This window comes from Macrotis lagotis, chromosome 2, assembly GCF_037893015.1.
Source record: "Macrotis lagotis isolate mMagLag1 chromosome 2, bilby.v1.9.chrom.fasta, whole genome shotgun sequence".
Lineage (NCBI taxonomy): Eukaryota > Metazoa > Chordata > Mammalia > Peramelemorphia > Peramelidae > Macrotis > Macrotis lagotis.
This window is the reverse complement of record NC_133659.1, coordinates 228000647-228022108: the sequence shown is the minus strand read 5'-3', so window position 1 is coordinate 228022108 and position 21462 is coordinate 228000647. Positions and strand designations below refer to the sequence as shown.

Here is a 21462-nt window from a genome sequence, read left to right as displayed (position 1 = left end):
CACTTGTACAAAAATATTCATAGCAGTCCTGTTTGTGGTGGCAAAGAATTGGAAATGAAGTAAATCTCCTTCAGTTGGGGAATGGCTTAACAAACTATGGTATATATGTATGTGATGGAATGCTATTATTCCATTAGAAATCAGGAGGGACTGGAATTCAGGGAAGCCTGGAAGAATTTGCATGAACTGGTGTTGAGGTAGATGAGCAGAACCAGTAAAACATTGTACAGCCTAACAGCAACATGGGAGTGATGATCAACCCTGATAGACTTGCTTATTCCATCAGTGCAACAATCAGGGACAATTTGGGCTATCTGCCATGGAGAATACCATCTGTATCCAGAGAAAGAATTGTGGAGTTTGAACAAAGACCAAAGACTAATACCTTCAATTTAGAAAAAAAAAAAACTGTTACATTATTATGTAATTTTGTTATCTCTTATATTTTATTTTTTTTCCTTGAGAATATGTTTTTTCTCTCTCTCATCACATTCAACTGAGATCAATGTATACCGTGGAAACAATGTAAAGACTAACAGACTGCCTTCTGTGGGGGGGGGGGGGTAGAGGGAAGCAAGAATGGGGAAACAATTGTAAAACTCAAAATAAAATCTTTCAAAAAAGAAAAAACCTTGAACTTAGAGTCGGGAGGATGGGAGTTCTAATATGACTTCAGACAATTGACATTTACTAGCTTTGTGACCTTGGGCAAGTTACTTAACCCTTATTGCCTCACATCTAGGTCCATCTCCAGTCATCCTGATTCATATCTGGCCACTGGACTTGGATGGTTCTGGAAGAGAAAGTGATGCTGGTGACTTAGCACAGCATCCCCTCACTCAAGCCACTTCATATGTTTGTCAGGACATCACCTCCTTGATGTCATGCTCTTCTTCAAGGAGTGAAGGACAAAAATCATATAAATAGAAAATAACGTTTAGGAAATGTTGTGTGTCTCTTGCTATGATAAAGCTGGTCATCTTGATGAATTAATTTATTTCCATCCTTTACATTTAGCACATATAAGTACCTTAGCCTGGCATGTATAAGTGCTTAATAAATTCTTTATCTTATGATTAAAAACCACAGAGTTTAGAATACCAGGAAATCTTACATCTTTCCTTGATGTGGCCCCTGGTAAAGCTGCATTTAGTGGAAGATTAGAGAAATTAAAGTATGTAAAAATTATTCAAGATATATTTGGGGATTTTAATATGGTCAAGTCTTTGATTAATGTGAATGATGAATTCTCTAGAATGATAAGATATATTTTATTTATATTATTTAAAATATATAATTATGAAAATTTGATCATTGGTTCAGACCTATGGAAATATGCAGTTAGAATTCAAATAATGTGACTCCTTCAGGGGGAATTCATTATTTCTACTAATAAGATCTAACTATATTATCATACAGACTAAACAGTTAATAATTACTAAGTGAGTTAGATAAAAGTTTTAAAAATTTTGTTGAGCAATTCTTGGTATGCATCTAACTTAAAGATTCCAGTATTGCTTGATATTTTTAAACATAGTTCTTGAATACAACAATAAATATTAAGTGCTTAATGTGTTCAAAAGGAAGCTTCTGGTACTGTGGATAGAGAGCTAGGCCTAGAGATCAAATCTAGTCTCAGACACTTAATGTGTTGTGATTCTGGGCATGTTACCCAACTTTTGTTTGCCTCAATTTCCTCAATTGTAAAATGAAGGTATTAATAACTGCACCTACCTTGAAGGGTTATTATGAGGAATAAAAGAGATAATATTTATAAAGCACCAGTGCTTATTCCCTTTCTCTTCCCTTCAAGATACTAAGGATTCAGAAACAAAAAGTAGCCCCTGCCCTGAGGGATTTTTAGTAACTGGTTGATGTCTGATAATTAACAATTAATCAGAGAAAACAAAGAACTATGATACATCCTGAGAAATGTAATAGAAAACAGGGGAAAAAAATTTGTTGACCTAATATGTGATTTCATTAAGTGGAAATTCCCTCAATCAATGCAGGTCTGTAGTTTCTCTGCAATAAATAATCTTTCAGAGTTGTCAAAGGCCCAAGAGATTCACTGTCACTTGCATAGGCTCACACAGCCATTAATATATCATAAGACTGGAATTCAAATCTTCCTGAGGCCAGTGGTTTTTTGGTTATGCAACACTGCCTTTCAATACAGAAATTAGTAGTCTTAAATTAGAGGTTATAGTGAACAGTCATGAGCAGAGGGTGACAGAAGTCAAGAAGACTGTAGCTTAAACTTTTTTTTTCCAAGAGATTTTATGGCATTAGTTTTTCAACCTGAGGGACATAGACTAGAGGCTGTGGAATTATTGCAAGAAATCTGTTATCTGATTCATTAAAAATAAGCAAGCTAACCTTTCATAGACTGAATACTATATCTCACATAGTAGTATTTTATTACATAGATATTATTGAATATAAAATGCACATTCATTTGAAAGACTTAATAAATTCACTGAATACTAGTCCAATAATCAAGAAAACTTAAACCACTAATTTATATAAAATTTATATATAATTTGTATATAATTCATATATAAAAATCTACATATCAAAATTCATAATCCCCTCAACAAAAAAGTTGGTTCACTGGCAATGTTAAAAAAGCCTAATTGTGAATCTTATTTAATATTTTTCAGAACTCAGTCACAGTGGATTGGTAGACCATTATGAAAATTCCCACTGGGGTCAGCAGCCTACTTTTAGAAGTGAAGCCAACTGCACCTGGGATAAAGTGATAATAGACAGGACTGACAAGGAGGCGTGGCCTTCCATTACAGTCACTGAGACGGAATCTGCTTCAGAATGTACTACAGACATTGACTCTGCCTCCAACTGTGGCCCAGAGAACAGTAGCATGGCTACAGGGAGTGCCCACGGCAACTTCACTGGACATACAAAGAAAAATAATGGCAATAATGGCGCAAATGGAGCACTTGTCCAAAGCCCTTCTAATCAGAGTGCCCTCGGAGCAGGTGGAGCCAATGGCAATGGAAATGCATCTAGAGTGTGGGGTGTGACCACAGGCTCCAACTCTAATCTAGCTCACTGCTCTCTCAGTGGTGGTGATGGAAAAATGGACAATATGATTGGAGACAGTCGAAGTCAGAACTGCTGGGGCACTTCCAACTCAAATGCTGGCATTAATCTTAACCTTAATCCTAATGCCAACCCAGCCGCCTGGCCTGTACTTGGACATGAAGGAACTGTGGCAACAGGCAACCCTTCCAGTATTTGCAGTCCAGTCGGTGCCATAGGTCAAAATATGGGCAACCAGAATGGGAACCCAACAGGCACTTTAGGTGCTTGGGGAAACTTGCTGCCTCAAGAGAGCACAGAACCACAAACGTCCACTTCTCAGAATGTGTCTTTCAGCGTACAACCTCAGAACCTTAACACTGATGGACCAAATAACACTAACCCTATGAACTCTTCACCAAACTCTATCAATGCAATGCAGGCAAATGGACTGCCCAATTGGGGGATGGCTGTTGGGATAGGGGCCATCATCCCACCCCACCTGCAAGGCCTTCCTGGTGCTAATGGATCATCAGTTTCTCAAGTCAGTGGGGGCAGTGGTGAAGGAATTAGCAGTTCAGTGTGGGGGATGTCCCCAGGTAATCCTGCCACAGTAAATAATAATTCTGGGTTCAGTCAGGGGAATGGAGACACTGTGAACTCAGCATTAAGTGCTAAACAAAATGGATCCAGCAGAATAGATCCAGCTGTGCAGAAAGAAGGGAATGGAGCAAATGCATGGGATTCAGGGCCTCCTGCTGGTCCTGGAGTTCTCGCCTGGGGAAGGGGCAATGGCAGCAATGGTGTTGGTAATATGCATTCTGGAGCTTGGGGCCACCCCAACCGTAGCACCTCAAGTGGTGTGAATGGGGAATGGGGAAAGCCCCCAAACCAGCATTCCAATAATGACATCAATGGGAAAGGAACAATGGGGTGGGATAATCCTAATGTTACCAACCAGAATCCTGCCATACAGCAGGGCAGTGAACAACTGAACTCTTGGGCCAAAGCTGGCACTTCTGGCACTGCAACAAGTGAAGGAAGTAATGACAGTACTGGAAGTCAAAATGAAGGAAGCACTGGGAGGGAAGGAGCTGGAGAGAGCCGACGGAGAGATAAAGGAATTCTAGACCAAGGGCAAGTCCAGTTGCCACGGAATGACCTTGACCCAAGAGTACTGTCCAATACTGGTTGGGGACAGACTCCTGTAAAGCAAAACACTGCCTGGGAATTTGAAGAATCCCCTAGGTCTGAGCGAAAAAATGACAATGGGACAGAGGCCTGGGGTTGTGCAACTACTCAGCCTTCAAACTCAGGGGGGAAGAATGATGGGTCCATCATGAACAGTACAAATACCTCTTCAGTATCTGGGTGGGTAAACTCACCCTCTGCTGCTGTTCCAGCAAATACAGGTTGGGGAGACAACAACAAGGCACCAAATGGCCTCGGGGGTTGGGGGGACTCAATAAGCTCTACTGCTGTCAATAATGCTGCTGCCAAAAGTGGCCATGCTTGGAGTGGAACTGTAAATCAGGGGGATAAATCACCTACCTGGGGTGAACCTCAGAAACCCAAATCTCAAAATTGGGGAGATGGACAAAAGTCCAATCCAGGCTGGACATCAGGGGGGGGAGATTGGACAGATTCATCATCTGTCCTTGGAAATTTGAGTGATGGAAAAAAGAATGGATCAGGATGGGATGCTGACAATAACAGATCAGGTTCTGGTTGGAATGATACAAGAGCTGGGACCAGTGGATGGGGAAGTGGCACAAATGCTAAGGTTAATCCAGGTACAAATTGGGGTGAGTCTTTAAAACCTGGTCCCCAGCAAAACTGGTCTAATAAACCCCAAGACAACAATGTGAGTAACTGGGGAGGAGCTGCTTCTGTTAAACAGACTGGATCAGGATGGGTCGGTGGGCCAGTACCAGCCAAACAGAAGGATGTTAGTGAAGCTACAGGTTGGGAAGAGCCTTCTCCCCCCTCCATTCGACGTAAGATGGAAATTGATGATGGTACCTCAGCTTGGGGTGACCCAAGCAACTACAACAATAAAACTGTAAACATGTGGGATAGAAACAATCCTGTAATCCAGAGCAGTACCACAACCAATACCACTACTACCACCACCACCACCAATAGCAACACAAACATGGTTGAAAATCTACCATCACACCAGTCGAGCACTCAGCTCAATCGATCTCCACTGCTTGGTTCAGGTATGAAGAATGTTTTATACTCTCTGAAAATAGAAAAAATTTTCATCTCAGTATATACAGTATTCATGTACAAATAGTGCAATAAGTATCAAAAAAGTGTCTAAATTACCTTCTTGTATAGGTACAATTACATTTATGAAATACAAAGAATAGCACAGGTCCTTGTAAAAGTTTGTCAATCATTAAGGTTAATCAGTAGATCAGAACTCTCCAGCTGGTAGTAATATTTGCTGATCTTGTTTACTATTACTAGACTAGCTGTAGCCTACCCTACAACTGTCATTTCCCCTTACCCTCTAAAGATAATATTCTTTTGAAAAACACAGACACCTTCAACTAAAAGTTAAGAACATCACTACAATAAAAGATTTCATTTAGGTAATTTTAATGTCAATTTACAGATGTCTTTTTTTATTCAAATCAGCCAAAAAAAATTACATGAATTGTATACAACTCAATGTTACTTTTTGACTCTTGAAATAAAAATCGTAAATTAATGGCAGCAGAATTCCACTTATATCATGGGATATTTTCCATGATTTAGAATATTGATGTCAAACACAAATAAAAAGTTTTGTTATCTATTATCTGTATTTATTATGTTAAACATTTTTAATCTGATTTCAGTAGCACTCAGTAATTTTGCTGCAATGTACTTGATACCTCATCTGGTAATTGTCCTTCATTCTTGAAGAGGACCTAAATGACATTATGTTCAAGTTACAATGTGTCTGACTGTGGCTGATCAAACCAATATGTGCTCAGAATGCTCTACCATAAATCAGGCACAAATAAACCATGTGAACATTTGGGTTAGATTCTCTAAATTTGTACATCTCAGGTTTCTTTTCAGCTACTACAATTCTCCTTTGTTTATAGAGCCCAGTGCCTTTCTGATGAGGGTTCACTGTACTAGGTGGTCTTTTGCTAGTGACTCCTATGTCACACAATCAATTACAGAGTTCTTAAGAGAGACCTTGAGAGTGTCCTTTTATTGCTTTTTCTGATCACCATGTGAGAACTTGCCCCATATAAGTTCCCCATAAAATAGTTTTTTTGCCAAGCATGCATTTGGTATTCAAATAACATGGCCAGCCCATCAGAGCTGAACTTTAGGTAATAGAGTTTGATGCTTGGCAATCAGTCATAGAAACTACCAAGGTGATAACAAACTGTATTTGTGGCCATGCTTGTCTTAATAAGAAAAATAGATTCTTTTTTTTTAGTAGCAACATAGCAAAGATTCTGAAGAGAAAAATACTTTTTATTTAATTGACTCAACAATGACTATTAAAAAAGGTATAAATAAAGTCCCAGAGAAGTTGTGATTTTCCTAAAGTCACAAAACTAATAATGGATCAAATAAGAGTTTGAAATGCATTTTTATGAACCTTAAAATGGTCTAATGTCATTCGTTTGATTGTCATGCTCTTCATCACCTTACCTCTTTATCTCCAGACCATCTAGAAAATACCATATAATTTTTTCCTTTTTTTCTTATTCTAAATATCTGAAAGTTTCTTTCCAAAAGAAAATCAAATGCCAATAAAAACGTTTTCAGATAAGAGAGTTGCTTAAGGTTTTTTTTGTTTGTTTTACAAGGAAAATTAGTGTTCTTTAAGAGAATTTAGATCTATAATTAGCCATTAGCCTGTAATCTTAGTGCATATTCATTGTTTTCAAGGGTAGGACAATCAGACCAAAATTTTAGAAATGAACTAGACAAAAAAGATTTTATAATATCGTGTCATTATAACACATTTATTATAGGAAATTACATTATGGCACTGCAAAAAAAATTGCTTTATTTATATTTAAATAATATTAAATTATATTTTGTTCATTTTCTTTGTTAAATGATCATTTCTCATAACTCCTTTGAGATAGGACTACATATACTTTGAGATAGATAGGACTACTATAGTTTAACAGGTGGCAGTGGATTTTATTAATCTCCTGGTACTTACAATAAGATTTTCCATGAGACTAAGCACTAGTATCAATTATTGAGCTCTTTACAACTACTGCAGGGACTCAGCAAGTCATAACTTTAATCACTACCTAGTGGTGCTCATAAAGCTCTTGCTTTGTCCTAGTAATGAAGCGAGGCCCCGTAACCCACTTCATATTTTTTAAATGCCTAGTTTTATCAGTATAATGATATTTTTGTTTTTCGTTTCATTGATTTTTTTTAATTTCTATTTTTCTGTTTCCTTGGATTTTTTTGATTAGTTGGGTTGCTTTTTTAGTTGCATAGCCAATTTATTTAAACATTCTTTCAGATGTAATTTTAAATGGAAACCCATTAATGAACTCTAATAAAATATTCATTAATTGCTTATTTTCTTTCTACTATCTTTCAAGGAGATGCCTTCTTTGTGATATGGATAATATGGTGAAGCCTATGGTAAACCCTTCTCAAAATAATGTTTTAAATCCAGACCAATACAGTTATCAAATTATTAAGCAAATAAGCTCTTGAAACCAAAATTAGGAATCCCTGATCTCTATGAAACTGAGTTTTAATCATTTAATTTAGTCTATTACATACCTAAAACCACCCTTATGCTGTTGGTTTCTGGAATTCTACCCAGCCTAAATTGGGACTTTGTACTGAAGTTGTTACTCCTAGAAATTGAAGATAAGTAAAGAATTGTTCAAGAAACAGCCTCGTTTCAACTTCATTCAGATGAAATTGCTCTCTTCCAAAATTTATCGTTGATGGTTTAATTGTCAGATCTATAACCTGTACTCAATCCTCATTCTTCTTAACCTCTCTGCAGGCATTTACCAATTCCACCCCCCCCCCAATATTTTCTCCTCTTTCTGCTTCTCACTCTACCCCCATGCCCAGAATTCTGTCCTCTACTCTGCCTCATCTGCCTTCCCTCAAGCCTCAACTCAAATTCAAAGAGTTCTTGCAGTTTCTAAATCCTTCCCCCCCTTTAAGGTTTTCTTGTTCTGTCTCCAAATACAATGTCTCCCCCCATGAGAATACAAACTCCTTGTGAACAAGCATTGTTTTTTGCTTTTCTTTGTATCCTCAGCACTTAACTCAGGGTTTAGCACACCAAGGCACTTCATAAGTTAGTGTAGCTCAGTGATGGTTCTCCCTCATAAAGCTATTGGTGGGTTCTTTAGTTCTTGTTTATTTGTCATTCAGAAGAATGAATTTATGTGGAAGGTCTTGGGGGAGTGGGATTAAATATCCATGGATATTTGGTGGATTTCATTGAGTAATTAAATCAGTAAGCAAGATAATACTGTTAGGATACCATAAGTGGAGGTTTATCTGACAAAATTATATGAAAGTAAAATGTTGCTAATACCATATTGCATCATTATAACTAAAGTATGCTACTACTGATAATAATGAACATTTGTGTACCACTTAAGTGCCAAGCACTGTGCCAAATGCTTACAATTATCTCATTTGATCTTAACAACAACCCTTAACAAGGAAAGTGCTAGTATTATCTCTGTTTTACAAATGAGAAAACTGAGGCAAACAAAGCTGAAATGTCAGTATGTGTCTGAGGCTTACTGGCTTCTGGCCCAGAACTCTACCAATAATACTGTTTTAGCTACTCCATGAGACTTCCAGTTTTTCACTTTACTAACTCATTTCTTTGGTTTGTCAGGAATGACTGACATTCTCTGATTCAGTCAGTAACTAGCTTATTTCTTCAGTTATTTATATAATATTATAGTATTCATTTTTAATTTAGCAAATATTTATTGCATACTATGAATAAAACACTGCCCAAGGGATTGGAGATACATAAACAATTTTGTTTGTTATTGACTACATGATAGAGAGTAATGGAAAGGCTATGTACAAAGAATTAACAGCAGAGATGCTAGTCAAAAAGCATTTTTATGTTTACCATGTGCCAGGCATTGTAAGATTTGGGGATGTGAATATAAAAGCAATATAAGAGCATTTGTTCATGTTAAATTTGAAGGAAGAGAAAGAAGTCAACAGACATAAAAGCAGAAAGGAAGACATCCAAAGAATGGGAAGTGAGGAAGGCCTGTGCTAATGTATTTCAGCAGGCACTTGCACATGAAATAAAAAATATGAAGTAAGAGAGTTTGAATTGACTGAAAAGGTCACTTGAAAACAGATTTTAAAGAGTATTTAAAAGCATTTTCTTCAAAAAACCAATTACTTATTTGAGTAGATGATTGACATATTAAGGCCTACATTCAGTATTTTAATTCCTCATCTTTATGAAGGATGAATTAGAGAGGAGAGAGGTTGGAGGTAGAGAGACCAGTAAGAGAAGGCTCTTGCAAAAGTATAAGCAAGAGATAATGAGTACAGCAGTGGGAATGAAAAGAAGAGTCAGATACTGTGAAAGAACCATTGACAGAATTTGGAAACTGCCAGAGTGAAGGGTCAAAAATGATGCTGAGGTTTTTGAACCTAGATAATTGGGACAATAAAAAGAGAAGTAGGGGTGGATGTCTTGATAAAGAAATTATGAGAACTTTAAAGAATTTGATCTGGAAATGAAGTTTTTTTGTTTTGTTTTGTTTTAGAAAAGGAAATGGAGGGGCAGCTAGGTGATGCAGCTCTGGAGTCAGGAGGAACCGAGTTCAAATCTGCCCTCAGACAATAAGTTCCTAACTGTATGACCTTGGGCAAGTCACTTGACCCCATTGCCATAAATAACATTTAAAAAATGAAAGGGAGATAGAAAAACACTTTCAAGCACAAGCAGTTTTTAATTTCTTTTTTATTTAAGGCAATGGGATTAAGTAACTTGTCCAAAGTCACAGCTAGGTGATTATTAAATGTCTTGAGTTCAGATTTGGACTCAGGTCTTCCTGACTCCAGGACCAGTGCTCTATCCACTCTGCCACCTTGTTGTCCCTACATAACTATTAATTTTTTATTATTGTTTTGTACCTTAACTGTATTGATTTTTTTTGACAAGGCAGTGGGGTTACATGGCTTGCCCAAGGCCACACAGCTAGCCACCCAACTGTACTGATTTTAATATGGACTTTTATAATTCTGTTAATGCTACTTTTTTAAAAGATGTAAAAGAAAATGACAAGGAAAATGACAAAAATACACCCAATCCTACAATTACTGTGGGCATCTAAGAATTAGACCTGAGGCTATCTGACACTTTAATTTTTTTTAATTTTGTTTACTGTGCTCCAAATAGCAAAATCTATTTCAAATGGACAGTTTTACTGTTAGAGTTTAAGAGATGATACCAAAGTAGTCATTCTGTAGCATGTGTCCAGAAATTCCTCGTTGTAGCAAAATTTAAAAGTTGTATAATTTCCTATGAAGTAAACCATGGCTCATGTCATTCTTTAGGGAAAAGGATATTATATAAAATAGAGCTGACTGCAGGTAGAGTGAGGTAAAATAAGCAAGCCCTAACTCTGTTGCAATAACATCAGCTGTTTTCATGGCTCAGCTTCAGAGCTAGATCCCATTGACCTGTCTCAGCTAGCAGTCACTATTTTAAGCCTACTAACTAAAAATAGAAATGCTATACTATATCTGTTGCAGCTTGTTTTTGTAGGGCAGGAGGTTGAAATGAAAAGGAGAGTAGGGAAAGGAAATTCAGGTGAGAGGTGGCTTGGTCAGCGTATTTATGCACATAAAAATGAACTTAAATTATTTTTTCAACACCCAAATGTGTTTTTGTTCCTGTTTAATTGCACAAAAAAAATTATAAAACTATTGTTATTGATGGCCTATAGTAAAATTACAAAAGTAGCAATTAGGAAGGTCTACTAAAATTAATATGTCCAAGTAAGATTTAATGTATTAATTAGAAATTTTTTTGTTTTTAATAACTAGTGCTTAGAAGGGATATTAGTCAACCTTCACATACTTTGAATACTTTGATACATGATTAGAATCTATATATGCCTGCCCATCCTATAAAATTCTTATCTGTGTCTCCTGGGATATAAGGATCCATCTTTTTGGACTTACTGGGGGAACTTTCTCTTTATCTTTGATATTATGTGCATACCAGTGGAACACACAGACTATCCATTCTGATTTTAGTCGATTTACCAGCCTATTTTTTTTTCATCATACATAGTTGTTTGTATGCTCTCTCCATTAAAACACAAGCTCCTCAAAGGTCCCTTAAACCTCTAGCCTATTTGGCAGACCAACTGACTTGTTAAAAAAAAAAAAAAGATGCTAAGACTTTGTTTTGCAAGAACTGTGCAGTTTTCCTAAAGCAGTGCATACTGGTCTCTTCTATTCAGTCTTTGTTCCAACTTATTGTTCACTTGCAGCAACAATGGAAGGAAGACTGACTCTATGGGTTATCCAACCAATTGCATGTCATTGGACTGTGGGTACTTCTTAACTTAGATACTTTTTCTTTTTAGGCAACATTCTTTTGAATGATTATTGATATATTTTTGGCAATGACTCAGTGTTTTGGGACTTTGGGACTAGCATAACATCATTTGTAAACAAGCATCTGGAAGAGATCATCTCTAAGAGATCCTTCTTCGGTTTTAATTCTCTGACACATCTTCCATGACAGTGGCAAAGACCTTTGGCAAAAGTATGTTTTCTATTCATATGCTTTGGTCAACATTAATTATCCAAAGATCATTTTTTTAAGTTCAGTTAGATCTTTCAAGTGATCTCACTTTTTGAGTGATTTATGATTTTATCATTATAAGGAATTCCCAGTCAATGAATGGGGGAAAAAATCTGCTCAGCAACTTGGAGTCATAGTTATTTGAGACCCTGTGAAGTAATTTTCCCAAAATCACATAAGCTAGCATGTATCTGAGATAGACTTAAAATACAAGTTTCCAAGATTCTGAGACTAGTTCTCTATCCACTATCCATTTAATGATTTTTTAACTTATGCATAGGAAATATTGTCTTAGAGAGCTTATAATGACATTTTGCTATATAGAACCATTTTTAAAATTATAAACACAGTGGTATCTTATGTTTTCTGTGCCTTGAGTCTGTAGTATGACTATAAAGATGTGACTATAAAATAGCTTTTTGAAAAATGTGAAAGTCTGAATGTTTTCCCTCTTAGATGTTCATTAAGGATGCCCTTGTAGCTTTCAGATTTGAAAGTACACTTATGGGTCATTGTTGATAAATTAATTTGATTACTCTTTTGGGGTGATAATTTTCCCATATCTTTGGTATCTTTTCAGATACCTTACTGCCTGTATTGATCTCCTCTGTCAATACTTGATCTAGTCTAGCTCTTCTCACTACCTTTGTTTTCTTTAATGGCATTTCTAATTCTAATCTTGTGCATACTCAGGACTAGTATCTCTTCACTAATTTGTATGTCTTTATTTCCATAAAGGATGTTTTAATAGTTCTTCCCATATACTTTTCTGTATGTATATTGATAGGTCATTTCTCAGATATTTCATACATTCTATAATGATTCTGAGTGTAATTTCTCAGCTGTCCTTGGTGAAAAGTTTACCATTTAAAGTAAAAAATCATTACAGGTTTTTCACCTATACATTGATCTGCTAACTTTATCTTTAAATTCTCTAGGAATAACTTAAGTTGGATCTTTTCCTGGGCTTTCTTTAAATTCTTTTCCCTCTACCACATCTCTTATGACACATTAATACTGATAATCTTCTAAAATCATCCTAAATGAGATTTTGCAAGCAAGTTTATTTTCTAAACCATTTCTAACTTTGGTTTTCACCCAACTGTGCTTGGTAAGGAAATAAAATATTTTTATTGGAAATTGTTTCTTTTTTATTTTATAATCACAGTCAATGAGTCTATCCATTTTCTTTGTTTTCTTTTTCTTTTTTTTAGTTTTTGCAAGACAATGGGATTAAGTGACTTGTCCAAGGCCACACAGCTAGGTAATTATTAAGTGTCTGAGGTTGGATTTGAACTCAGGTACTCCTGACTCCAGGGCCAGTGCTCTATCCACTGCGCCACCTAGCCGGCCCAGACTCCATCCATTTTCTATGGAGTTGGAAGGAATTGTAATGGCTTGTTTCAACAAGTCAAATTAGAGTTGCTTTCATTGTTTTTCTTAATTATTATTGAAGGTTTCTTTTTTATTTTGATTCCTTTTTTAACAAATTGGAGGTCTGACCTCTCCATAACTAATTCAGAAATAACTCCCATGTATATTGTAGTTATTTATTTTTGCTTTAAAAAATCATTTTCTTGTTTTATTTCCTGGTACAATTACTTTGAGTATTTATGATGTAAGTATGAGAATTCTGTAATTTTACAAGATTTTGATCTCATTTCTTATTCCTATATGTTTGCATATATTTCATATATTTTTTCACAATAATCACCAAAGTTTTTTATATAATTTATTTACCTCTTTATCCTGTGCAACAGATGTTGGCAATCAGAAATTATTTTCTTAATTATAGTTTTACTGATATTCATCATGAGCCACTACATTAGAAGTCTACCCTCTCAGAACAAAACATAAAAATTCCATAGGACAATCCCTCTTCCCCTTCCTTCGAATAAGAAATGCAAAGTTCTATTCAAATCTGCCATGATTAGGAATGCAAAGAGTGATGTCATTCTGTTCCTGAAATGGTTTCCATAACCTCTCTTTTCTCAGGATATTGCCCTGTGCTTCTCTTTCCTGATTCACTATATTGGGCCTACAACTCACCTCTCTATTACAACTATGCTAAAATCAGGACAAAGTCTCTTGTTGAACTGTTTATTTGGAACCACATCCAAAGACTCCAAAGTGCCTCACAAAACTTGCCTCTCACTCTAAGATCCAGCCTGGAACTTGATCTCAGTATCTCATGCTCACCTCCACAGCTCAAACAAGGACTTTTACCCCACTGACCACACCCATGACCTCTAAGATAAAGAGCTGTAGGCATCAGCATCTCCAGACCTCTCACTAATACTTAGAACCCAGCCTGGGACCAAAGATGCAGACACTAAAACTCTAGCCCATCTTATAGGATGGGCTGATTGCATCAAACCCAAGAAATTTCTTCCCAAATTCTTGAAAGAGAATTAATCCTGTCATCTTTTATTTACAAGGCACTTGAGAATGGGATCCCCAGGGAAAAGATACAAAATAGTCAAGCAAAACATTCCCATATTGACCATATCCCCAAATATTTCTTTTTCTATATTTTGAATCCATCACCTCTTTGTCAGGAAGTAGATTGTATATGAGAAACATCTTTGTACCAAAGGAAGTAGACATGAGAATCTTCTTCCATCTTCTGTCAGCTGCCATACAGTAAACTAATAGTTGCTGTTTTTAGTTGTTTTTTAGTAGTTGTTTTTTAGTTGCTTAGTCATATCAGACTCTTTGTGACTCCCATCAACCATAATATGCCAGACCCTTCTGTCCTGCACTATGTCTAGTAGTCTGTCCAAGTTCATATTTGTTGTGTCCATGACATCATCTATTCATCTCAGCCTTGGCAGTTCACTTTTCCTTTTGCTTTCAATCTTTCCCAACATCAAAGGCTTTTCCAATAAATCCCAACTTCTCATTATCTGGCCTAAGTATTTAAATTTAAGCTTCAGTATTTTGACTTTTCAGTGAATAGCCTGAATTAAGTATTTTAAGTATTGACTGATGTGATCTCCTTGAACACTCTCAAAAGTGGTCTTCAGCAAATCATTATTAAATTTAGTATTGATTCTTCATTGCTCAGCTAGTCCAACTCTCATAGCCATACGCTGCTACTGGCAAAACCATAGCTCTGCACAGACTTTTGTTGGCAAGGTAATGAATGCCTCTGCTTTTTAGTGCTGTCCAGATTTGCCAAAGTTTTCCTTCCATGGAAAAGAGTTACATAAAAATATAATTTTTTTAATAATTAAGTTACTTTTCACAAAAAAATATTATATATGTTCACATGTAATGGTTCCATTTTTTTTAGTTTACTAGTTTAAGTTTCTAATATGTAAATACATAGATATGACAAAGGATGTGCTAAAGTCAGCCAAAAATGGCTCATGGGGAACTATAAATGTTAAGTTTTCAGTGTATTTAACCTTTAAAAATTCCCAAAAGTTTGATTGTTATGTCCAATGATTTGGTTTTTTGCTGATTTTCTATAGATTAAAATAATGGAAAACAGTTTATCAACACAAATTAAACTTCAATGTGTGATCTGCATTGAGTGAGGGGAGAGAGCAGTTATTGAACATTTACCAGTATACCACCGGATATAACAATATATAAAAGTTTTTGGGGGGTCCTCAATAATTTTAAATTTGACAACCACTGTTGTTAAGAGTCCTTAACCTTATTGTGTTTTATAGACCTTTTTAAAAGTCTCGTGCTGTAGCCCTTTCTCAGAATAATATTTTAACTGAATTAAATTTTTAAAATTGTATTGTAAAGGAAATTATTTTTAAGTCATTATAAAAATACATATTTTAAAATTCACGTACAGCAGGGTAAGAGCCCGTTATCTATCTATATATTTGTATATATAGCAAAATTATAATATATTCTCAAATATTCCTATCAATTAATGGTCTTAACCATTCAGGAGTTCCTTCCAATAATGCAAATTTCAACCCATTCATGCCTACCCATCCCACATGACTCACTTGTATTGTCCCAAAGGTTCACAAAAGGGGTCCATCCAACATGCTGGAAGTCTTCCTTCCTTTCTTCTAACATTGAAAAGATCTCAGTGGATGAAACCTCTGGCTATTTAGCTTTTATGTCTCACTCTCACTATCCAGAGGAAAGACCAGATGGATGAACAATATATATTGCACAAATTTCACCCTGTCACTTGAAGTCAGTCAGAAGGAAGTTCAAATCTGGCCTCAGACACTTGACACTTACTAGCTATGTAATCATGGGCAAGTCACTTAATTTCCTCTCACCCAGGGCCATCTCCAGTTCTGATTCATATCTGGCCACTGGACCCAGATGGTTCTAGAGGAGAAAGTAAGAAATAGTGACTTAGCATAGCACCCTTTCACTTGCATGTCATTGCATCACCTCCCTTGATGTCATGGTCTTCTTCAAGAATGAAGACAGGTATCAACATCATGTACATCTGGGACAGATGATACAGATCGATGGTGAGCTGTGCCCAGAGTTGAAATAGAGAAAACAGGATTGCTTCTGAGAAATTGCAAAGCTCTTTTACTGATCCCAGCCTTCCAAAGAGAGCAAAGGCCTTATCTTTAATCTTTTCAATCCAGACATATTATCAGTATCACTATATGCCATCATACCTTGAACTCTTCTGACTCCAAAAAACTAAAGATGAGTGTCATACAGAGAGCATTGGAAAGGGGGTAATGGTAGATCGTGAGTGGGTTACAACATAACTAAGTAGAAGCATGGAGAACAAGAGTAAAGAATGTCCTTAAAATATTGTATGACAGGAAGGAAGATGAGTTGATCACATGGCATATAATATATAACAGTTAAATTTGGGACAAAATATAAGTTATCTCTGAGCCAGAGAACCCAGAAAAAGTAGCTTGCTATTGTTAGCATTCGATTTCTGTAGTCACTTGTACATGAGAATAATTTCAGACTTCAAACTCCATTACTCAATTCAGGATAAATTCACTTTGGATAAGTATGAATGATTGAAATATAAAGTACTTACTTTGAATAAGTGCAGCAGCTAGGTGGCGCTTTTGAAAAGCCTGTGGTCCTGGAGTCAGGAAAATTTGAGTTCAAATTCTCCCTCTGACACAGCTCTGTAATCTTAGTACATCACTTAATCTCTACCTCAATTTTCCTATCTGTAAAATATTTTTAAAATAACAGCACCTACCTCCCAGAATTGTTCACTGGGTAAGCTAATTTTCCCAGAGTCACAATTCTCTGTGCAAGTAACCCTTGCACAAGTGCTGGATCAAAGAGGGAGAAATGGAACAGCAGAGAAGATAGCAATCTAGCTCAAATGAATGGTTGAATGGAAAGTGATTGAGAAATTCCATCTTGTTATTTATCTTGCATCATAAAATTTGTTGAGTAAACATTTATCAATGCATTACTTTTTTGTCCATCTTCATTATTTCTTCACCTAGTTAAATCAACTATTTCTTAAATATATATTTTTGAGAAGAAATCAGAAGAAAGTGATTCTCATCAGAAGTAACATCCTCAACTTTCAAGGAAAATAATCCCAAATCAAGAAAAGTTCTTAGAGCAATGACTATGATCGAGTGACATAATTTTATGTAATGCCCTAATGTTAAAGTGGTAAATTTATGTTAAGTAGAATTCTTACTTCTACTTCTTCTATTACTTCCTTGGTTATTATATTTTGTTGTACATTTTTCTAGGTACTATATTCTCTGTCTTCCCCATTAAAATAAAAACTGTAATTTAAGTTTTTTGGAACAGGTCATGCCCAATATTATTTTTAAATTATATGAAAACATTTATGGAACATATATTCTATGCTTCTTTCACTTTTAATGAATTGAGAAAGGTATGTGATGTCTAGAATATATAATCAGAGAAACATTACATTTTCACTTAGAACATGATTAAAACGAATTTGAAATGTCATTTTATCATTTTAAATCTTATTAGTTTTTCATGCAAGGCTCAGATTTGTTGTCATAAAATAAATCTGTCATATAATCCCTATGATAATTACCTATTATTGTAATTAGCTTCATTAATAGAATAAAACGATTAAGATTATTGGCTTATGTAATTACATCATCATCATAATGTGAAAACTTTTCTTATTAGTCATATCACATATTTTTACCCTACAGAAAAATTAATATTGCACATTGATTTTTTAACCTTTTCTTGATAATTGCTTCATTGTTGAAATGGCATCAAAACAATTATCACATAGTAGTTGACATTGAAAGTTAGATTATTATTTTTGTTGAAGAACAGTTTAAAATGGAAGGACTACTATCTTGTTTTTTTAGTAAGTAAGCATTCTGCCAGTATGTTATATAGAAATATTTTCTCTTTCTTCCCTTATTCATTGGTATTTCCAATTCTGTAGTAGGAGTTCAAGGCTTCAGGGAGTTCCTACAGTCTTAGTGTTTGTTTTGTATAATTTTTGTTTTGTGTTGTACAATGATTTAATGTTTGTATTTCAAATTTTTTTAATGTAGAGAGATTATAAAATCTGAATGAAATAATTACTTGTAATAATACTTTACTTTTGCTAAAATTTTATTTTTAATATCCCTAAGTTAGTTTTCTAGAATATACACAATTTCTAATCTATTCTAATAATTCTCCTGATTTAATTTGCTTGAGTGTTATAAAACTTTTATCCAATATTTAGTCTTGTTTTCAATGTAATTATAAGTAATACTACATCAAATTATTATGTAAGAATTTATATAGTGCATTACCTATCTTGAACATTTAGTTCCAAATGATTTATACAAAAAAAATAGCATTGTAAATATTGATAACATTTTAAGTGACTACCTGCTTGATAGATGGAAGTAACTTCTGTAAGTATTGCTTAAAATATAATATATAGTAAAATGGGATTCTAAATCAGAACAAATATTTAAAAACTAGAAAAACAATACTCATTTTTACTTTTATTTTTCTGTAATCTTTTTCAGTTTCAACAGGCTGGGGAGACATGCCTAATGTTCATTCAAAGACTGAAGCTTCTTGGGGAGAATCATCATCTCCTGCTGCTACAGTTGATAATGGCACAGCAGCTTGGGGAAAGCCACCCAGCAGTGGTGCAGGATGGGGAGACAATTCTGAGCCATCAGGGACATTTGGAAGAACAAGTGCCCCAGCTGCTGCCCCAGCTCTGTGCAAACAAGGTGAGCAAGGTGTACTATTTGGCTGTCACATGTTAAAAATTGAGGAAACATTTAATGAATGAGAACTTTAATGATGACCTTATTTTAATTAAGGTATGTGTTTTACATATAATTTAGGGACATTAACTTTGACTGATGTGTTCATGAACAGAAAGATCTACAAGTTATTTACATACCAACTCTAGTTGACTCCATTCTGCTACTTTGAGCTTTACATACTTTACTAACTTAAGTAACAATCCTAATAACTTGGAAGTCAAAAGCTCAATGTCAGTTGTAATGTACTACTCCAAAGATTACATTGAAGTAAAACTGTTTGTTCTGTATATACAGATTCTTTAAGTAGATGTATCATTTTTTTTTCCTTCCAGCTTCAAAATCTATGCAAGAAGGCTGGGGCAGTGGTGGGGATGAAATGAACCTTACTTCCAATCAGTGGGAAGATGAAGAAGGAGATATGTGGAATAATGCTGCTTCACAAGAAAGCAACTCCTCCTGCAGTTCCTGGGGGAATGCCCCAAAGAAAGGACTTCAAAAGGTAGTGGGGTTTTTTTTAAAAAAAAGAAAGAAAGAAAGAAAAGAGAAATTAAAACTAGTTAAAATACATTAAGTAATTATAAGCACTCTTCCTCTTTTGAATTCCATAATTATTATGGGAAAAAACAAACTCAAGCTACTTGGTTCGTAAGTGTTGGAAGCTATTGTAGCCATGGGCTAACTCTTCTTGCACTTAAATTGAGAAATAGATATTATTAATATAAGGGGTGGCTAGGTGGCACAGTGGATAGAGCAACAGCCCTGGAGTCAGGAGTACCTGAGTTCAAATCTGGCCTCTGACACTTAATAATTACCTAGCTATGTGGCCTTGGGCAAGCTGCTTAATCCCATTTGCCTTACAAAAAACATTAAAAAAAAGATATTAATATTGATGTCATGTTTTAGAATTAAAAGTTTGAATTAAACTTGAATCATCAGTCATAACCTACGCTGACATTGAAATTCAACTATTAACCTAAACTTTAACTCATTATTGAAAGACATCATGGGGCGGCTAGGTGGCGTAGTGGATAAAGCACCAGCCTTGGAGTCAGGAGTACCTGGGTTCAGATCCCGTCTCAGACACTTAATAACTACCTAGCTGTGTGGCCTTGGGCAAGCCACTTAACCCCATTTGCCTTGCAAAAACCTAAAAAAAAAGAAAAAGACATCATGGTGAAAGAGAAACTGTACCAAATTTGGAGTCAAGAGAACACAAGTCAGTTCTGTCTATGCCTCATTTTCCTCATAGAAAAAATTTGGGTCTCAATTAAGATGACTTTTAATGTCCCTTGCAGCTCTAAAGCTATGATCTTATGATTATACAATACAGTTGTGATTAAACTGACCTAATAAAATTATTTGATGAAAGAGAATAGTTCAATAATATCTTCATACAGTTTTATTATATAATTTCAAAAACCTTTGTGAAGATTTCCTAGGGTTTTCAGATATATGATATTAAAGATTATAAGGAAGGGGTTTTTTTAATCATTTTAGCATTTAATGGGAAAGTTTTAAAAATTAGGGTTTTTGCTGATCACTTAGCTCTCTTTAGGTCTTTTGTCCTTCTCTGCACTTATCCTTTATTGTCCTTTTTCTGTTTTCCTATAATTGATCTTTCTTCCCTTTTCTCTATTTCTCTATAAGGGCTTATAGAAATAGGAAAAAAAGCAACTAAATGAAATGAATTTTTTTGTTTTTTAAGCTCCTTCTTATCTCTTTATTTGAAAGATCTTAATTTTGTGTCTTTGGATTTTTAAAGTCCTAAAAGTGACCATGTTGTTTTTAGCTAGCCTCCTTTAGTACACAATATAGTTTGAATAAGAGTGTTTAATTTTGAAAATGTACTTTTATAATTAACTGCATTAATTTTCTGAGGAAGAAAAGGGAATTGTTTTTATAGTTATAGAAGAATATATATAAGAACTATATATAATATGGTTTTTATAGTTAATGAATTATGCATATTTCCCTGCCTACAAATACTGAAACAATCCATAATTTTAAGTGTCCATATATCTAAATTTTCCAATGTTATAAAAATTATTAAATAGTGATCCAGAGAGATTTTCTAATTCTAAGCTGCACTAGATTGGGACCATGACCTATTTTTCTATGAATACAACAAAGAAATGATTAATAGATTTTTCCTTTGACCACATTTCATTTGTCTAGGGTATGAAGACATCTAATAAACAAGATGAGGCCTGGATCATGAACCGTCTGATTAAACAACTCACAGACATGGGCTTTCCGGTAATTAGCATTTTATTTTGTTGCTACATTCTCTGAGCACTAATATATAAATAACAAAATTTTGTTAAATGATTAAATAAGGGGACAGCTAGGTGGCCCTGGAGTCAGGAGGACCTGACTTCAAATTTGGCCTCAAAT

General features: G+C 35.1%; 1 protein-coding gene across 13 annotated transcripts in view; it reads left to right on the top strand.

Moving 5' to 3' along the window:
* Positions 1 to 21462, top strand: part of TNRC6C (trinucleotide repeat containing adaptor 6C) — a 233329-nt gene that overhangs the window by 148073 nt on the left and 63794 nt on the right. For all 13 annotated transcript variants that reach the window (XM_074225068.1, XM_074225070.1, XM_074225069.1 and 10 more), the window contains 4 exons: positions 2664 to 5264; positions 18817 to 19029; positions 19401 to 19567; positions 21244 to 21324. In XM_074225068.1, coding sequence (XP_074081169.1) covers positions 2664 to 5264; positions 18817 to 19029; positions 19401 to 19567; positions 21244 to 21324 — 3062 coding nt within the window. The remainder of the gene's footprint in view (positions 1 to 2663; positions 5265 to 18816; positions 19030 to 19400; positions 19568 to 21243; positions 21325 to 21462) is intronic.